The sequence below is a fragment of the Falco peregrinus genome, chromosome 1, assembly GCF_023634155.1.
Source record: "Falco peregrinus isolate bFalPer1 chromosome 1, bFalPer1.pri, whole genome shotgun sequence".
Lineage (NCBI taxonomy): Eukaryota > Metazoa > Chordata > Aves > Falconiformes > Falconidae > Falco > Falco peregrinus.
Window position 1 is genome coordinate 113,847,358 of NC_073721.1, and position 16,497 is coordinate 113,863,854.

Sequence of the window (16,497 nt, forward strand, 5' to 3'; positions counted from 1 at the left end):
ACCTCGTACCCACCTGGGCACCTGCTGGGTCAGGCGTGCGCACAGCTGTTGCTGCACGGGGCTTTCTGGAGGTCTGATCCCCACTTCCCATGCTGTACCCTGCTAGCCCGCACTGACTCACTGGCCTTTTCTTTACAGATTTGGAATACTGATAGTCAGCATGGCTGTTTGCTCTCATTTGTTTTTCCCAAGTTTTATTTCAGTACAGAGTTCCTGTGAATGGCTACGTGAACTAGGAAACTAGGACATAGGTACAACTCTGTGTTCTTTAGTTATGGTGCACTTCAGACTTAGGTACTTGGTAATATACACCAAGTGGCATTTGACAAAAGGTACTGTGCTGTACCTGAATTACTCCAAATGCCATTCCTTTTGATACAGAGGTATCTTTAGGATGTCTTGGGGAGGTAAATTGCTACATGATGTCTAAAACATGACCTAAATGAGAAGAGAAAATGCTTTTCTTTGAAGTTCAGCATGTTGTGATTTGCATGTCTTGAATTCTGCTATATCCAGCTGGTACGTGTTGCAGGGTGAATCCTCACGCTGATGAGGTAAGGCAGAGGTGCACCAAGCCCATTTAGGAACCACAGTCATCATTTGCCCTGGCCATCCTAAGGCCACGTACTACAGAGGAAATAGATTAAATATCATTTATTGTGTGTGAAGCTATATTGAATTAATCTAAGAAAGTTAGGCACATGGGGCAGCATTGACAATTGCGTCTGAGTTGGTAACCAAGCTGCTGTGGAAGGGATTCAGTTTCAGACAAATGACATGAATCTGTACATGTTAACTTTTAGATTATGTTTAAGTACACAGTAAATATTTTATAATGATATCTTTGCAGTAGTTTGGAAATGTGGTTGATTATAGAGGAGGAGTAGAAGTAGGAGTAGTAGTAATAATAATAATAATACAATTGTTAGCTAGACAGAACATAGAGGCTGTGTGCTGGACTATGGGTTTATGTTAGATAGACTTACAGAGGTTGCAGGTACTATAGATATATCTGTACACATGCATATATGAATATATACAGTGTGAAATAATTGTTACAGTTTTATTAAGTCCCTAGAAGAAATCTGGGTGTATGTGAGCATTCTGTTAGACTTTTTTAATGCTTTTAAAAGATTTCAGAGAGCAATAATGGATTTTTAGCTGCAAAATTAAGACTATGTGGAAATGAAATCATTGCTAGGAAGATGAGCTCCCGATCCTGTGTTAATGAAATAACCATATTTTGATGTAACTTTCTGACCAGGCAGAGATCCTTCTTTATTAAATTCTTGATTATTTTGAAACCAGGACAAAATTAATGTTGTTAAGTGTTTATGAGCCATGTAGACCATTAAATAGATCTGATAATTTCTAAAAGCTGTTAAACCTTTACAATATGCCTTTTTTTCCAGTCTATTGGAAATGCCAAAACTACGAGGAATGACAACAGCAGTCGCTTTGGGAAATACATTGAAATTGGTTTTGATAAGAGGTATCGCATCATTGGTGCTAACATGAGAACTTACCTCTTGGAAAAATCAAGAGTGGTGTTTCAGGTAACACTGATGGAGTCGTCTTATTGTATATTTGTGTGACTATGCTAAAAAAACAAACAAACAAACTTTTGTTCCTGATATTAGTTATCTCTCCTAAGGGTTTGGTGTAATAGCGTATTTTTAATACGGCACTTGTGGGGAGGGGGGGTGGAGAAGGAAAACCAAGTCAGCTCTTCATTATATGAATTATTTGTAGTTGTAAAATGTGTATTATAAAGGCTGAGTATTTAAACATGAAATACTTTCAGCGCACTACTAGATGATGATCTTGTGCTTACAAAATTTACTTCAGAATTATGGTGTTGGTCATGAGTCATACCCTTCTGAGCTGTCTTTGTCCCTCATTTTAAAATTCCAGCTTTGCCTTGGCAAGAAAGATACTCCCCTTACCAGCTTACTATAAATGCTGAGGCAAATGGTATTAGTTATTTTTGGAAAATGAAGAGCCTTTAAGTGTGATCATTTCACCCACCCATAGAATGCTGAGCTATATTTAATAGTAATCCACAGTTCTGAAAAGTGAAATCATACACTTTTTTTGAAATTAAAATGTCCACATGCTTCTTGCTGGTGAAAATGGATTAAATTAGTCAAGAAGGGGATGGTAGATGCTGATTTATCTTTCCTTCTCCCATGTGGCTTCTATGCTCTTTAAGGTAATGCCAGAGAAAGCATTAAACATAGTAATTCTTTTCTACTCACAGATGTTTCTGGCACTTGTTAAGTTGTGAGAAATAATCAATTCCTTTCTTTTTAAAGGCAGAAGAGGAGAGAAATTACCACATCTTTTACCAACTTTGTGCCTCTGCAGCATTACCTGAGTTTAAAACTCTACGATTAGGTATGAAATTCACATTCATTGTGTTGTGCAATTGTAGGTACAAAGCAGCATCTGTGAGCTTTTTGAGCCATAGAACCAAAAGAATGGCTGGCTTTTAAATTCTAAACTTTTAAACCTTCAAATACTAAAATACATTGAAAATAACTAAAATGGCAGATCTCAGGCTTTGTGTTTTTTAGATAATACTAAAGTAACAGATTGTCTTATGATTGTCTTATTCTGCATGGTCTGATACACTCCAGTTGTAATCACTAGGACTTACTACGGCCTGGATTCCAGAGTAGCTTTCTTGTGGCGAGGGTGAAATTCTCTTCTTTTGGTCCTTTAAAACTTTTTTTCACAGCTCCAGCTACTAGAGAATTTTACCATTTCTGGTATGAGCACCTGAAAAGTTTATTTTGCATCTGCATACTTTCACTTGGGCTGTTACTAACAGTTACTTTGCCACCTCTGCTAACAGGGTGATCACAAAACTGATAAGTGACATTTTTCATTTTTCAAATTAAAATGTTGATAAAGGAAAAGTTTCTCGTTTAATGGGAACTGGCACTTCATACAAGAAAGGCATGATGATGACCTTGGGACAGGCAATCACCTCATTGTTTTCAAAATTCAACATGAATTTCAGTGCTGCTTCTGTATTGTTAAAAGTTAGCTTCATAGTGGGAAAACTGCACAGCCTGTTAGTGCTGATTTCTGAAATACCGTTCTGGTTTTAAAGTGTTTCTCTGCTCTTCTGCACCGTTCTGGCACATTTAGGATTTGCATCTGCTGACACAGGAAAGAAAGGAACTGATGTAGTTATAACTAAAGAAGCCATTCAGCAGAGTCATCTTACAGCTTTCTTGAAACCTTAGCAGATCAGAAGAAAAGGAGTCTGTTACTGCAGCTGGAAGCGTGGCTACTGAAGCTGTAGGAATTTACACAGTACCTGGGTACAGTTACTGCTCTCCCAGCGAAGCCTAGTCCTGTCCCCAGAGTCGTATGAAGCTATCAGTTCTCCAGCCACGACTTCTCTGCCAGAACGGTTCGCAGATCATAAGATCACAGATCATAAGACTAAACCAGATGACGAATTGGAAACAAGAAGAAAATGGGCAAAATTGAATTTTTAAAATCCTGATGCCATAATGGCATAATGGTATCTGTCATGTCATTCCAAAGGGCTGCTGCTGTCAGCTCTGCACCTACCACTTGGGTGGCTGGCTCAGACTTGGAGAATAATTGCTTCCAAAGTGATCGTTCCACAGGTGTGGAAGTCTGAGCCAAGGTTAGGTTGAGCATATGCTTGAGGGCCTATTGTAGGAACCAGGTAGCTTAACAAAACTTACTCACACTGTTAAATCTTGAAAAAATCCTTCTCCAGAATAAATAGGTCCTATGAGCCAGAAGGCAAAAATATACTGACGTATTTGAAATCATGGATTCTGCCAAGAGCAACTTAAATCGTTACACAGCTTTACAGATGTGCTGTGAATTTCTGCATCAGTGTATGTATAAGACTTGTTTTTTCTCTTACAGAGAATGCAAATTACTTCCACTATACGAAGCAAGGTGGAAGCCCTGTGATTGATGGTGTTGATGATGCTAAGGAAATGGTAAACACCAGGCAGGCCTGCACTTTGCTAGGTAATTTGTAAAACACAGTCATATCCTAAATCTGATATACTAGCAAGTGTTTTCTACATTGTTTGTGTGTATTTTCTTCTTACTCTGTTGCGTTTAAAAACAGGGGAGTTTGATAAACCTTGGAAATGAGATATTGTTACCACATTAAGAAGGTATTTAAATTGCAGTGGAATCACATTATCTAATGTAGGAGGAACACACATATGAACAGAATCAGTGGATTCCCTTGGTGTGGCATATAATGTTGGAGGTCACTGACAATGCACTTTGAAACAGCAAATTAAATAGTTCATTTTAATGGATTTTTTTGCGTCTGGTTGTAAAATGTTTTTAATAGAAGTGGAGCCAAGCAGTACTGTCAAATGCCAAAGTCTCTGAAAAAAGCACACAGTGGTCACCGATTTTCTCTTCTTAAAATTCTTCAACTGCAGCTCATGGTTCTTCATTTCCCTCTTCATTCAAAGCATTCTATTCATCATTTTTCAGGGATTAGTGATTCCTACCAGATGGGAATTTTTCGAATCCTTGCTGGCATCCTTCACTTGGGCAACGTGGAGTTTGCTTCTCGGGATTCTGACAGCTGCACTGTTCCCGTGAGTAGTAGATGAGCTGAAGGGCATGGTTTCTACTCTGGCGGTTCTGCCTTCTGCTTGTTTGCGGGCATCTCTTCTGAAAAAGAGTAACAATATGAAAACGCAAGCAATGTGTTTATTTCTGATTTGTTAGCATTTTCACAGTTCCTTCTGTGTGGGGTTCAACTACTCTCAGTTTAGAAACTTTAGACAGTACTCTCTGTATTATAACAGGGGCTGCCTTAAATTTGTTCCATAAAAAGTCTACCAAGGCAGGCTAGCTTTCAAGTCCCGGGCAGGTGTCTAGATCGTTATGTTCCTACATGAATATGTTCCCTGCCCACAGCAAGTGCTTTGCAGGATGGGGTTTTTTAATGTTAAATGCCAAAGTGGCTTAAATAATTGCAAAGCAAATGCTTCACAAAGTCCTCTGGGGTGTTGAGACATGAGCATAGGATATACAGATATGATTCACGAGACTCAGCTAAGTGTTGTGGTTTTACCAGTCTTTCTTTACCTTTGCGGAGGTCAGCAATGAGGACTGCATAGTCTGATCTGAAAAAACCCACCCTCATTCAGTGAGGACCAAGGCTTCTTACTGAAGTCCGTATTCTGGAGATGAGAAACAAAAAAGATCTGACTTGTGAATCCCAGGAAGAGAAGAGTGCCAAGTGACCGGATTCTCCTTTTGCCTTTCCTTGAATGTCTACTGCTGGGCTACTTCATCTTTCTCTAAAAAGAGTAGCAACAGTTGCAGGTGGTTTTTTTCTGATTTTAACTATCAGTCACTTTGTCACGAATATACAGTAGCAGATGCTGGAGCTGAGACAGGAGGCCCTTCATTGGGCCACAGATGATTAGCGTGCCTGGTCTGACACCTTCTGTCCATGGGATCTAACAGATAGCTGCTGTGAAACCACAGCAAGTCTGGCTCCTTGGTGTATCTTAAAAAGGTTTTCACTACAAAGAAAGTTTCATTTAATGATCACAGGTAGAAAGCTGATGAGCACCAGGACATGATGAGCCAGCCTGTGTTGTAATGGGTATCTCCAATGCAGGAATCCCACTGAATGAGCTAGTACAAAGCTGCAAGTTCCTGTGCAATCCTATCCTGACTTGGTAAATGTCTAGCCAGCGCCACTGAATATCTGCTCAATGGCATTCGCTACCTGAGCTGTGCTGTTCTCTGACAATAGCTGTGTCATTGCAGAGCTGTGTCGCCATGAAGCGCTGGTGTGGTGATGCAATGGTGGTGCTTCAGGGAGCTCAGCGAAGGGCTCCATGTGAATGAATCAGTTTGTTTAATGTCAGCTTGAGTAACGTTAATGCGACACTCCTTTATGCAGTAGTCATTATTATGTTATTATTCTCTTCTGAGCCAGTAGAAGTGGTATGGCTAAACTGAAAGAAGACATGCTCAGATAACTGGATTTTGGAGGTGTAACAGCACTAGCATGGGACCTGTATGCTGTAAGGACTGGAAGAAGCCCCAGAGAAGTCAGAAGGATGTGGAAATAGGATAAAGCTGATGTACCCTGAAGCTACCGGGCATGTAGTAACAGTCCCCTGTAATCTGTTCTTGTCAAGACGCCTCTTGTCAGCGTGCTGTTGAGCCACTGGGTGCAAAGTGAACGTGATGAGGAAGCAGTGTTAGGAGAGTTCCTCAGGAGGGAAGACCTGTCTGTCCTCCTTGATTTCTAGCTGTCAATTTGCTTTTTAGTCACGAGGTGTAGTATCTTAACTCATTGAGTGGTGAATGCACTGCACGGATTTTTATGCAGAAATCGTATATATCCATCTTGGTGTGCAAGACTTACTAGTTGATTTTACCTGGTTAAACAAAGGCCAATTTTTCCCTGGTACAGTCCAATTTGAGAGTTGGAGAACATCATTTGTGTGCTCTAAGCTCTTAATGTTTGTCTCCAGAATTCTCTGAGCACGTACTGTGTTAAATGCTGAGAGCAGAGCACTAAAGCCCTTCTGTACTTCTTTGTTCTTGGCTTGGGCTGCAGTGCCCCATTGCCCGTCACTCCCTGCCGTGGATGTGTATGAGCAGACGAGAGCACCGCTCAGGAGCTGTAGTCCACTCTGTCCCCAGCACACAGCTGATGTCCTGTCCTCTGCATTTATCTAGCTTCCTCACTCAGAACTGAGACAGTTATAAGAATGCAAAATATCAAGTCCATCCCTGGGAAGCAAGGTGATTCATTTTTGGGAGGGTTGCAGGTTTCATGTGTGTGGCTTTTTGGTGAACACAAGTATAGTAAAATGCCTTTAGAGAAACTGTGATTCACTAATTTATTTCAGCAATGTGAATGTGAGAAGTGGGTAGGGAACTTGTTACGTTTGTAATGAGGAAGACCTGAAGAAGCTGCTGTTGCTGTTTATTGTTGGATCACTGCAGGCAGTTCTGATTGCACGATTGGATGTGTGCTATTGGTAATACTGTTTCAAGACCTAATGAGATTGTTTTTATTAGCCCAAGCATGAACCCCTCACCATCTTCTGCGACCTCATGGGGGTGGAGTACGACGAGATGGCCCACTGGCTTTGCCATAGGAAGCTCGCAACTGCCACTGAAACCTACATCAAGCCAATTTCTAAACTTCATGCCATCAATGCCAGAGATGCACTTGCCAAACATATCTACGCTAATCTCTTTAACTGGATAGTAGATCATGTGAACAAAGCCCTTCACGCTACTGTAAAACAGCATTCTTTCATTGGAGTGTTAGACATTTATGGGTGAGTCTTTTTGTCAGAGATATGACACCTCTTGCATAACTATCTGATTGCAAAGCATCTTTGTCTTTTATGTAGCGCTGCATGGATTACACAAAACCCCCAAACCCTACCAGCTGCTTATTTCAGCTGAAGGAAGTAGGTGTTTAGTTTTGACATGCTATCTAAGATCTTTGTCTTGACTCTCAGGTTTGACATTTATAGTGGGATTTCAGATTTTTGCTGCTGGTAGTTCCTTTATGTATTGCATATGGGAAAGTTACAAGGGAATTGTCATCTCACGGCTCCTCCAGGGTGTCACTTCTAGAGAGGACAGAGATAACTAACGCTCTCCAGCAGCATCAGTCCCTTCCCAGTGTTACTCATCCCTGTCCAAAGAGGGAGCATCGCTGAATTGCCCGCACACTCCAATTTGCGATTTCCTTGTGTGCTTCATTGCTTCATTGTGGTTAGTTGTGCCTGGAATAGTACAATGCATTTAACTGGAGGGAAAGAATGTAAAATTATGGGGTCATTTAATCTGGGTTTTTTTGCTGCACTAGTGATTTTGAGTATCTGCATATTTTAGATTTGAGACGTTTGAAATCAACAGCTTTGAACAGTTCTGTATCAACTATGCCAATGAAAAACTGCAGCAACAGTTCAATATGGTAAGTAGGAAATGACTGGCATTTCCTCTTCCCTTTCCCCTCACCCAAGTTCATTCTGCTAATTGGGTCCCCAGCGGTTACGATGAATTCCTTCAGTCTATTAACCAGCTGTCCTGGCTGTGGGGGAGGGGGAGAGATTGGCTATCTCCTAGAAATAGATTTTATGACTAAGGGCTGCTCGGGGACTGTTTGAAATTCCGATCACAGTAACACTTGTAAGACAGAAGCAGGGCCTGGCAATTAAGACCCCGAGATTGCCTGTCAATGAGAGCACAGTGTGGATGAAGTTGGCGGTAGCGGTGTCTCCATAACCTCCAGCGAGAGCCTGCGCACGGGCAGCGAGGAGCGGGGCTTCACTGCTGCAAACCTGCCGCCCGCGCTTTCTCTCCTGGCATCATTTTTTGAGGGATTTCAGCCGCATCCTGAAGTTGATGACTGATGCGTGGCAGGAGGTGCCTCTTCCCCCTCCTCCAGAGACATCACGATGTTCTCCCTCTTCAGCCTTAGTGACGTTTGTAATTACATGTCTTACCTACATAATGATGAGGCGAGTTATTTATGCTGGGCCCGTTGCTAGGCTGTGCTGCAGTGCAGGAACGGCTTTGCAGCGTCTGGGCGAGCACAGTGCCCTGGCAGTGCGTGCTGGCCGTTCGCCCCGCGGCAGGGATGCATGCCGGCCAGCCAGCCGGCCTCCAGCCCCCGCGTGCCCTCTCCCTGCTGCTCGGGACACAGCCGCCTTTGGCTCCCTAAGTGGGATGTCATAACTGCCAAGCGCAAGGTATTTCGGAGTTCTCTCAGCTCCACAGCAAAGACCTAGTCTGTAAGGGCTGTAAGGGTTTGCTGCTTTGCTAAAGGTCCCTGGGTTCCCTTCCTTCTCACGCTGTTGCTGTAAGTGCTCATCTAGTGAAGGATGGGGCACAGCGGGGCTTCGGTGCGGGTGCCCCGCCAAGCTACGCAACCCCACACCGGTGGATGTGGACCTGTTGGGCTGCCGTGGAGGTACACAGAGTGGAAATTTCTTTAAGTGAAAGCCCAGTGTGTGGTGGCAGCCAGCAAGCCCTCACGTGCTGCTCAGGGATGGCCTGGCCGCCACTGGTGCCTCTGCAGCCTGCCCGCCGGCCCGGCCACCCGCCGTCCGTGAGGAAAATGAGCTCTGAAGACATCTTTCACCACATAATTGCTAATTCCTTTACAGTGAAGAAATGGTTTTATGTTTTATTCCAGGACTTAGGTTGGATACGACTCACCAGCAAAAGGCTGCCGTTGGCTCTCCTGTCAGGAATTAACTCGGCGTGTAACGCCAGCCGTTAAGCGGCGGGGTGGGAATGGCTCCCGCGGGTGCCGTTAAGGAGTGCTGCTTTGGAAAGGATGACGTTAAGCTAATGAAATAAAAGGGATAAACCACTTTGTCAGGGCAGTTGTGTGCTGCCTGGCAGAGCATGGCAGCGAGCTGCAGGGAGGCGTTTGTGTGTTGAGCCCAGGCGTGGCGGGGGCTGGCCCCGGGGATCCGGGTGCTTGTGGCGGCCCCCAGCCCTGCCCGCAGTACTCCGAGTTCGGGTCTGCTGCTGGAGCAGTTACTATGCATTAAAATGTAAATGGGAGATAAAACATCATTTAAAATAACTGGAGTCAGCAGTCTTTTTCTTTTTCAAAGAGCGCTTCTGCTATTAAGGCCACAGTTTGCCTGTTTAATATCTTATTATCTTTTTTGCCTCTAGTTTTAATTCATCTCCTATGCACATTTCATGAAAGCTGTGCAGGTTTTTAGTGATAACATTTTTGAGTAAATGTACAATTGTTACAGATCTTTGTACCAGATAAATCTTCCACAGAATTTTGCTTGAAGGATTTCTTGTGCTAGACTCCTAGAGTCATTCTTGCAGGTTTTTGCTGAAGAATAAATTTTAATGTAGTGCGTCATCCCAGAAAAAAAATCAGCAGCCATTTAAGAGAAAATGGAGCTCTGTTCTTGTACAAGGAAACACAAAAGTATTTATAGTGAAGTTTTACTTGAAATAGAGCAGTATTCTTAACTTCAAAATCATAAATGCATGGCACGTCCCACTTCGTAAGTTGCTGTTCCTGAACTTGAGGCTTTTTCTGGGTTTTGTGTTGGGTTTTTTTGAGGTAAAAGAGCTTACAGTAATTGTGGGACAATATAGTAAAAAGATAGGGAAAAACAGACGTTATTTGCAGAGAATATGGACAAGTGCTTTAATTTAGTCTGTTTGGTTTAGGCCAGGAAAATTAGTTAATTTATTTTTCATACTTTTTTTCTTTTACTTGTTAAAGGGTTTATTCAGTTGAACTAGTGTGTCACTTGACAGCCTGGATTTATGTGCCAGGCTGATTTCAAGTGAGAGTTGGCTGTATTCTGCATTTTATTTCACAGAAAACTGTGTTCTTTTTGCCCTGTAGCATGTCTTTAAACTGGAACAGGAAGAATATATGAAGGAACAAATACCATGGACCTTGATTGATTTCTACGACAATCAGCCTTGCATCAACCTCATAGAGGCCAAAATGGGAATTCTGGATCTGCTGGATGAGGAGTGCAAGGTGTGTGTTCAAGGGCTTTCATAGAAAAAGAGGTCACCAGCCATCCTGCTTCTGGGGCCTCACAGGGAAAAGTCACCTGCATACAGCCATCCCTTTGACACTCTGCTGTTGAAAGGATTTGGAAAACATACAAACAAAATTGGCAATTATGGGAAGAGAAACAATGGGTTTAGTCATGATTTCCACGCACCCACCCCCCATCATATATCTGTGTCTGTTCCTGGGTCTCTGATCAGCCTTTGCTTTGACTCTGGGAACTTTTTGTTTCCCAAGTATAGCAAGTGCAGGCTTTGGTCCTGTCAGATTTTTCCAAATTGCCTCTCACTTGGTGTCTCACCTTTTGTCTTAGTTTAATTTATGCCAAACCATGTACAGGGGGCGGCGTGTTGCTTCTACTTCACTGGAAACTCAGCCTGGGGTTCTTGTGTATCACAAAGCACCACGAGAAATCTTTAATGAGAGTGGATGAGTTCTGACCCGCTGAGATGCTGCTCAGTCAGATAACATAGCTCTTGGATCCCTGCCTTCAGGTGTGTGACAGTGGAAGCATTATTAGTGTCATGTGTGTCACACAGCAGCTATACCTGCTGCTGGGCTGCGCCCGGTCCAGGGTGTTAGACAGTGCATAGCTGGTTACTGGCTTCCTTGCCCATGGCAGTGCTGGAAATCTGAGGAGCTGGAGATTGAAAGCAAACCACAAAGTGTTGTCCCCTGTCGTCTTAGTTTCTTTTACTCCTGAAAAATTTGCAAGACATTTCAATGGCTGTGTCTTCTCTTTTGTAGATGCCAAAAGGCTCAGATGACACTTGGGCCCAAAAACTATACAATACTCATTTGAATAAATGTGCCCTCTTTGAAAAACCACGTTTGTCAAATAAGGCTTTTATCATCAAGCACTTTGCTGACAAGGTAAGGACTTTTCCTCCGCTACTTCTTTCCGTGGCTTGTGTTGCTGAGCGTGTGCACGGGAGGGGATCCTGGGGTGGGCAGCTGTTGCAGGCAGGGGCTGGGCAGCAGCATCCCTGGCTCTACTCGTCTTCTTGCAAAATTTGTGCCTGCCTGTGCACCCTACCAGGAGAAGAAAGTTGATCTGGCAGCAGTGCAGAGCAGAGGCACAATCAAGAGCTCCTGACACATGCTGTAAACACTAACCATCCTTTTTCAAAACTAACAGCCTAGTGTATTTGCAATTCACAGCACAGTTATGCCATGGAAATACACAAAATAGAAAATCATTATCTCACTGCAGTTTTAGCGATGAGCGACAACAAAAGGATGTTGGTTTTGCTGCCATCTGAATGTGCAAGCAGGAGAGAGGGTAACACACCCTTCCCCTGACTGCTGCAGCTGCCTGTGCAGCTCTTACCCTCCTCTCCGCAGGCAGTGAGCAACGGGTTCTGAGAAGCTGGGTGAGGGGTATTTCAGTGGAGTCCATGTGTTGTTCAGCTGCCACGATACATCAGCAAACTGAGCAACTCCTCGGGTTCAAATAAAATAAAAAAATTAAAAATCCTGTTTTAAGATAATTGTCTTGTTAAACAAAGGAGCTGCCTCAGAATACTGTCATTTTTGCTGAAAAAAGTTCGGAGAAGCTCTGTGATTCTTGCCAGCAGGTCTGTAGGTGCTGGTGGCGGGGGTTGGAGGCCTTTATTTGCCTCCGTTTCTCCCAGGTTCTTGAATTTACGTGTAGAAGAGGGGTCCTGTTCTTGTTGTGTCTAGTGTTACCTTAATGAAAGCAGCAAGGACACCTCTGTAACTGTTCAGATTCATGAGTTCTGTTTTATTTGGTGGATGAGAGAACAAAAAGGATTTAATTAATATTTCACGCACTGTCCATCACGCTAAACTTCAATACTTGACCACAAGGCTTTCCTGTGCCTTAGCTGGGCAGCGAGGGCTAAGGAACGCCCAAAGTCACTCCAAGCAGGTGTTGGCTCATCTCTCTGCTCTGATGCACTGCCCGTGCTAAGCATTTTGTGCTTTTCTGTGTGCTTACGTGAATGCACCCAGGCATCTTGAAGGGAAAAACAGAGCTGTAGCTGGCAGGTTAGTGACTTCAGTGCCTTGACATCTTCTCTGGGAGAAGGCAAGAGATTCTGCTGCCCTCTCGTGGCTTTGGCCCACGCGGTAAGAACGTCAGTGGTACCCACGGTGATGTTCCGAGGAGGCTTTCAGCCCTGGAGAGATCTGGGGGAGAACCTCAACCTTCTTCCCCCCCCCCCGGAATTTTTTGCAGTCTTGCAAGAGGGGCTGCTGATGGTTGTCAGTCTGTCTGCTGTGAAAGCACAAATCTGCTGTAAGGGTCTGCTCTTGTATTTTATAGTCTGCGCTTCTCCTGGTACAACATTGGAGAGTTAGCATGAGACACTTCATGAGAATTAGCATACTTTTGACAATAGTTTTGGGGTTTTGTTCAGCCTTGAATTAGGACAATGAAATAAATACTAGGGTTTTGTCTGATTCTCTGGTTGTTTCTTGGTCCAGGAGCCTCTGTGGCCCTATGATAGGGGATTGTTATGTATTATCACAACATTCAGACTTTTTATTGCTTCTGGTAAAAATAGTCTTTCTGAGTACAAATGAGGCATTTTCAGAATAAGCTGCAGGCAGATCTATTATTGCCTCTCAGCTAATGAGATGAGATTTTGTTCTCAGTTGCATCTGGATTTCACACAATTTTGCAGCCCTGATAACTTCAGTGAAGGAGATGCTCGACACACATTTTGATTCTTCACCTTTACGGTAACCATTCAGTCATGCTGTCTTACCACAAGCATCTCTCAGCAGTGAACTATATCTGGTATAATGCAATAACAGTATTCATCTCTATATGTTTTAACGGTTTATGTTTTACCAGAAAGCACTCTCCTTGAGGAAAATCTGTGTTTATAAAAGATGGACTTCGGAGCTGATATTTTCAACATCCACAAGAATTACCTGTTTTAAATCTGAATGTTACAGCTGCTGAATTCTATGCAAAATATTAAATATTTTAGTACTTACTTTTGTGAAATGATGGTTTTCAGGTGGAATATCAATGTGAAGGCTTTTTGGAAAAGAATAAAGACACAGTTTATGAAGAACAGATTAAGGTCCTAAAATCAAGTAAGGTTAGTATAAGGATGTTTTTCTCTTCTTTTGCAGTTATGAATCATTGACTTAAGTGTCATATAAAGTTTCTTATAAACACAGGAAATATTTCTCCCTTAGCATCAGATCCACTGAAATTGAATATAGTTTGTGTTTTACTTGGCTATCTGTATTAATTTAGAATGTCCTGTAGCCTAATTTTGGTCCATGTAAGATCAGCCTATATTTAGCGACTGATTTCACTGTTTGTGTTTTTTGGATTGTGTGGTTGGGGTTTTTTTTGATTGGTTTGGGGTTTTTGGGTGGGGTTTTGTTTGTTGTTTTTTTTTTTTTACTTTCCGCAAAAATTAGCTGTATTTTCTGCAAAGGCATCAAGGAGTTCTAATATACTACAGTAGTATAAGAAGGGTTAAGAGTTAAGCCCTTAATTTTGTAATCTGAAAACAGAAGCTCTTTGCTAATGGCCTGACAATTAAACAGAAAATTTCTGGAGGAGAGACAAGTTTTGTTTCAGAAGCAAACTGAGGGAGGAATGAAATGTGTAGACCCTCATGACACAAACCAGAATTTACAGAGACTTGCTGTCTTGATATCTATGAAGGAAAGAAAACGTCTGAATTGAAAAATACTGCATGAAGGAGTATTATAGAACAGGCCTTCAGTGGCATCGTCTGCTTTTTTTAATGGCAAAAATGCTAGTTGTGCTCTTCTGAAATGTAAAGGCAATTAACTTGACATTGTGCTGTGATGGCTGTTGGGAATTTGCTAGCGCTGATGGCCCAGGAAGCTGGGTATCAAGGACAGGCTATTTAAAATCATGCTAGAAAACCAACATTTTTCTCTTCTGTTTCTATTCTGAGCAGGTATGTGAAGCTAAATGATTAAAACATGTGATATAAGGAAAAACCACAGCAGGCTCTTCAGTGAGAGAAGTGGTTTGCGTGAAGTCAGTTGTCGCAGTGTGGGAGGCAGGGGCATCCCTGGGGCACTGGCAGGGACCAGCCGCCTGTAGCTCTGGCTGTGCCGCGGTGTGGCAGTGTGCTGTGCAGGGCGAGGGGCAAGGGGCTCCAGGGGATGTGGTCCAGTGAGTAAGGGACAGTGGGGATGTAGCTGCAATTAGAGCGTAACGGCTTGGGCAAGCTCAGCAGGTTGAGTCAATTCAGTATAAACACTAAGAAACAACAAGGTTTTCCCTAATGGTAAATTTAACTAAACCCAGTGTTTTAAAAAAAGACAAAAATCAACCGTGAAGAACATAGATTTTCAAAAGAAGAGTGTTTAATTTTTACTTTTCAGCAGGCTCTCTTTATTTGTAATTGTGGTGGGATTGCATTTCTGATTTTTTTTTTATTGTTGTTGCTGTTTTCTGCGTTTGCTGTGCACATTCAACAGAAGGTAATTCTAAATTGAATGCATCATCTGTCATCCTGCCCATGCTCACTCTCACATACAGCTCGAATGCTTCTTTGCTCTCCAAAGTGCATGACACAGACTGCTCTTGGCAGGCACCGTAGTGTTTAGCTATTTATTTTGGCCTTCTCTATAAATCCACCCCCAGGACCTCTTTCAACTAGTTCAGTTTCCATGCATGTGTCATGAAAGCAATACAACAGTCCTCAGCTTTTATGCTTGTTACTGGCGTGTTGTTGAAATCTTCTGTTGTGGCTCTGTACTGAAAGAAACGATCTATAAGGTTGTTAGCAGCATGTGTGTTAAGTCTGAAAAAATTACAGGGGAAGAATGCTTGCTTGCCTGTTTTCTACCACGTGAATTACCTGCCCTTTGATCAGTGTTTTCCCTTTCTTGGAACACTCCTACTCTTCTGCAAAAAAGGAAAATGGATAAGATACTAAAAACCAAAATCAAATGAAAACCTGAAGGCCCCAACAGTGGCTCATCTCAGCAACGCTGTCCTGTTGCGGGCCTGTGCTGCAGAAGGCCCTGCATTGCTCCTTTCTTCTGCATGCAGGAACTGGGGGCCGCGTCTATGAAAGTGGTGCCTTTGAAATGCACCACAGGCAGATTTTCCCAGGGTTGGAAAAAGGGAATAAGGCTTAAAGAACTCATCCATCTGCAACTGAGACACTGGGGACCCCCTTCCCACCCCCAGCCCAGCTGTGTGAGAGCATCAGGAGTTTCAAACAAAGCGTATTGCATTCAGATAAGTTTCTGTGTGGGATGGAAAGGCTTGGCTCTGTAGCTCAGATGCCTGGGCATAGTGACTTGCTCTGTCTGACCGCGCGCAGCTGAGCAAGGTGGTGGTGGCCCAGTCATCCTCAACTCTTTGTTGAGTCAGTGGAAGGAGGCAGAGTAAGCTACCCTCTGGAAATGCCATTCTTCCACCAGCTACAGAGGTAATCTAAGGTCATCATGCTGCTAATCCAGCAGACTCAAGTGAGATAAAGCTAAGCTGTGATACTCCTTTTTTTAGTTCAGGAATTTAGGATACCTTTGTAGCATTCGTAGTCATTATATTATGCTAGAGTGCTGTGCTGGATGCTACTGAGGAACGTTTGATGCCTTCTGCTAGCCCATCTGGCACAACCACAGAGCACAAGCACCATTTTGTTGCACAGCATGTTTCATTGATATTGTGCATGCTCACCAAGTTTTATAAGGCAAACCCAATTTTTTTATTTTTTAGGTTGTACTTAGCTCAAGCACTTTCTAGTACTGAAAATTGAATGCTCCTATCTCTTGGGAGAAAATGCACAGATGCTAGATAAAAGATTATTCAATGACAGGTAGAGAAGTTCAGATTTTCTTACTCTTATAATGCTTCTAAAGTGCTGTAGTTGTCAGTGGAAAGACCTGGTGGTGTTATTTTTAGTTACAAGTTACTTCAAAGCAGCTATTAT

The 16,497-nt window shown here is 42.8% G+C and overlaps 1 protein-coding gene across 9 annotated transcripts in view; it reads left to right on the forward strand.

Annotated features, from left to right (window-relative positions):
• Positions 1–16,497, forward strand: part of MYO5A (myosin VA) — a 103,189-nt gene that overhangs the window by 46,793 nt on the left and 39,899 nt on the right. For all 9 annotated transcript variants that reach the window (XM_055809181.1, XM_055809187.1, XM_055809196.1 and 6 more), the window contains 9 exons: positions 1,413–1,556; positions 2,316–2,397; positions 3,919–4,026; positions 4,513–4,619; positions 7,078–7,343; positions 7,909–7,990; positions 10,409–10,549; positions 11,333–11,458; positions 13,576–13,659. In XM_055809181.1, coding sequence (XP_055665156.1) covers positions 1,413–1,556; positions 2,316–2,397; positions 3,919–4,026; positions 4,513–4,619; positions 7,078–7,343; positions 7,909–7,990; positions 10,409–10,549; positions 11,333–11,458; positions 13,576–13,659 — 1,140 coding nt within the window. The remainder of the gene's footprint in view (positions 1–1,412; positions 1,557–2,315; positions 2,398–3,918; positions 4,027–4,512; positions 4,620–7,077; positions 7,344–7,908; positions 7,991–10,408; positions 10,550–11,332; positions 11,459–13,575; positions 13,660–16,497) is intronic.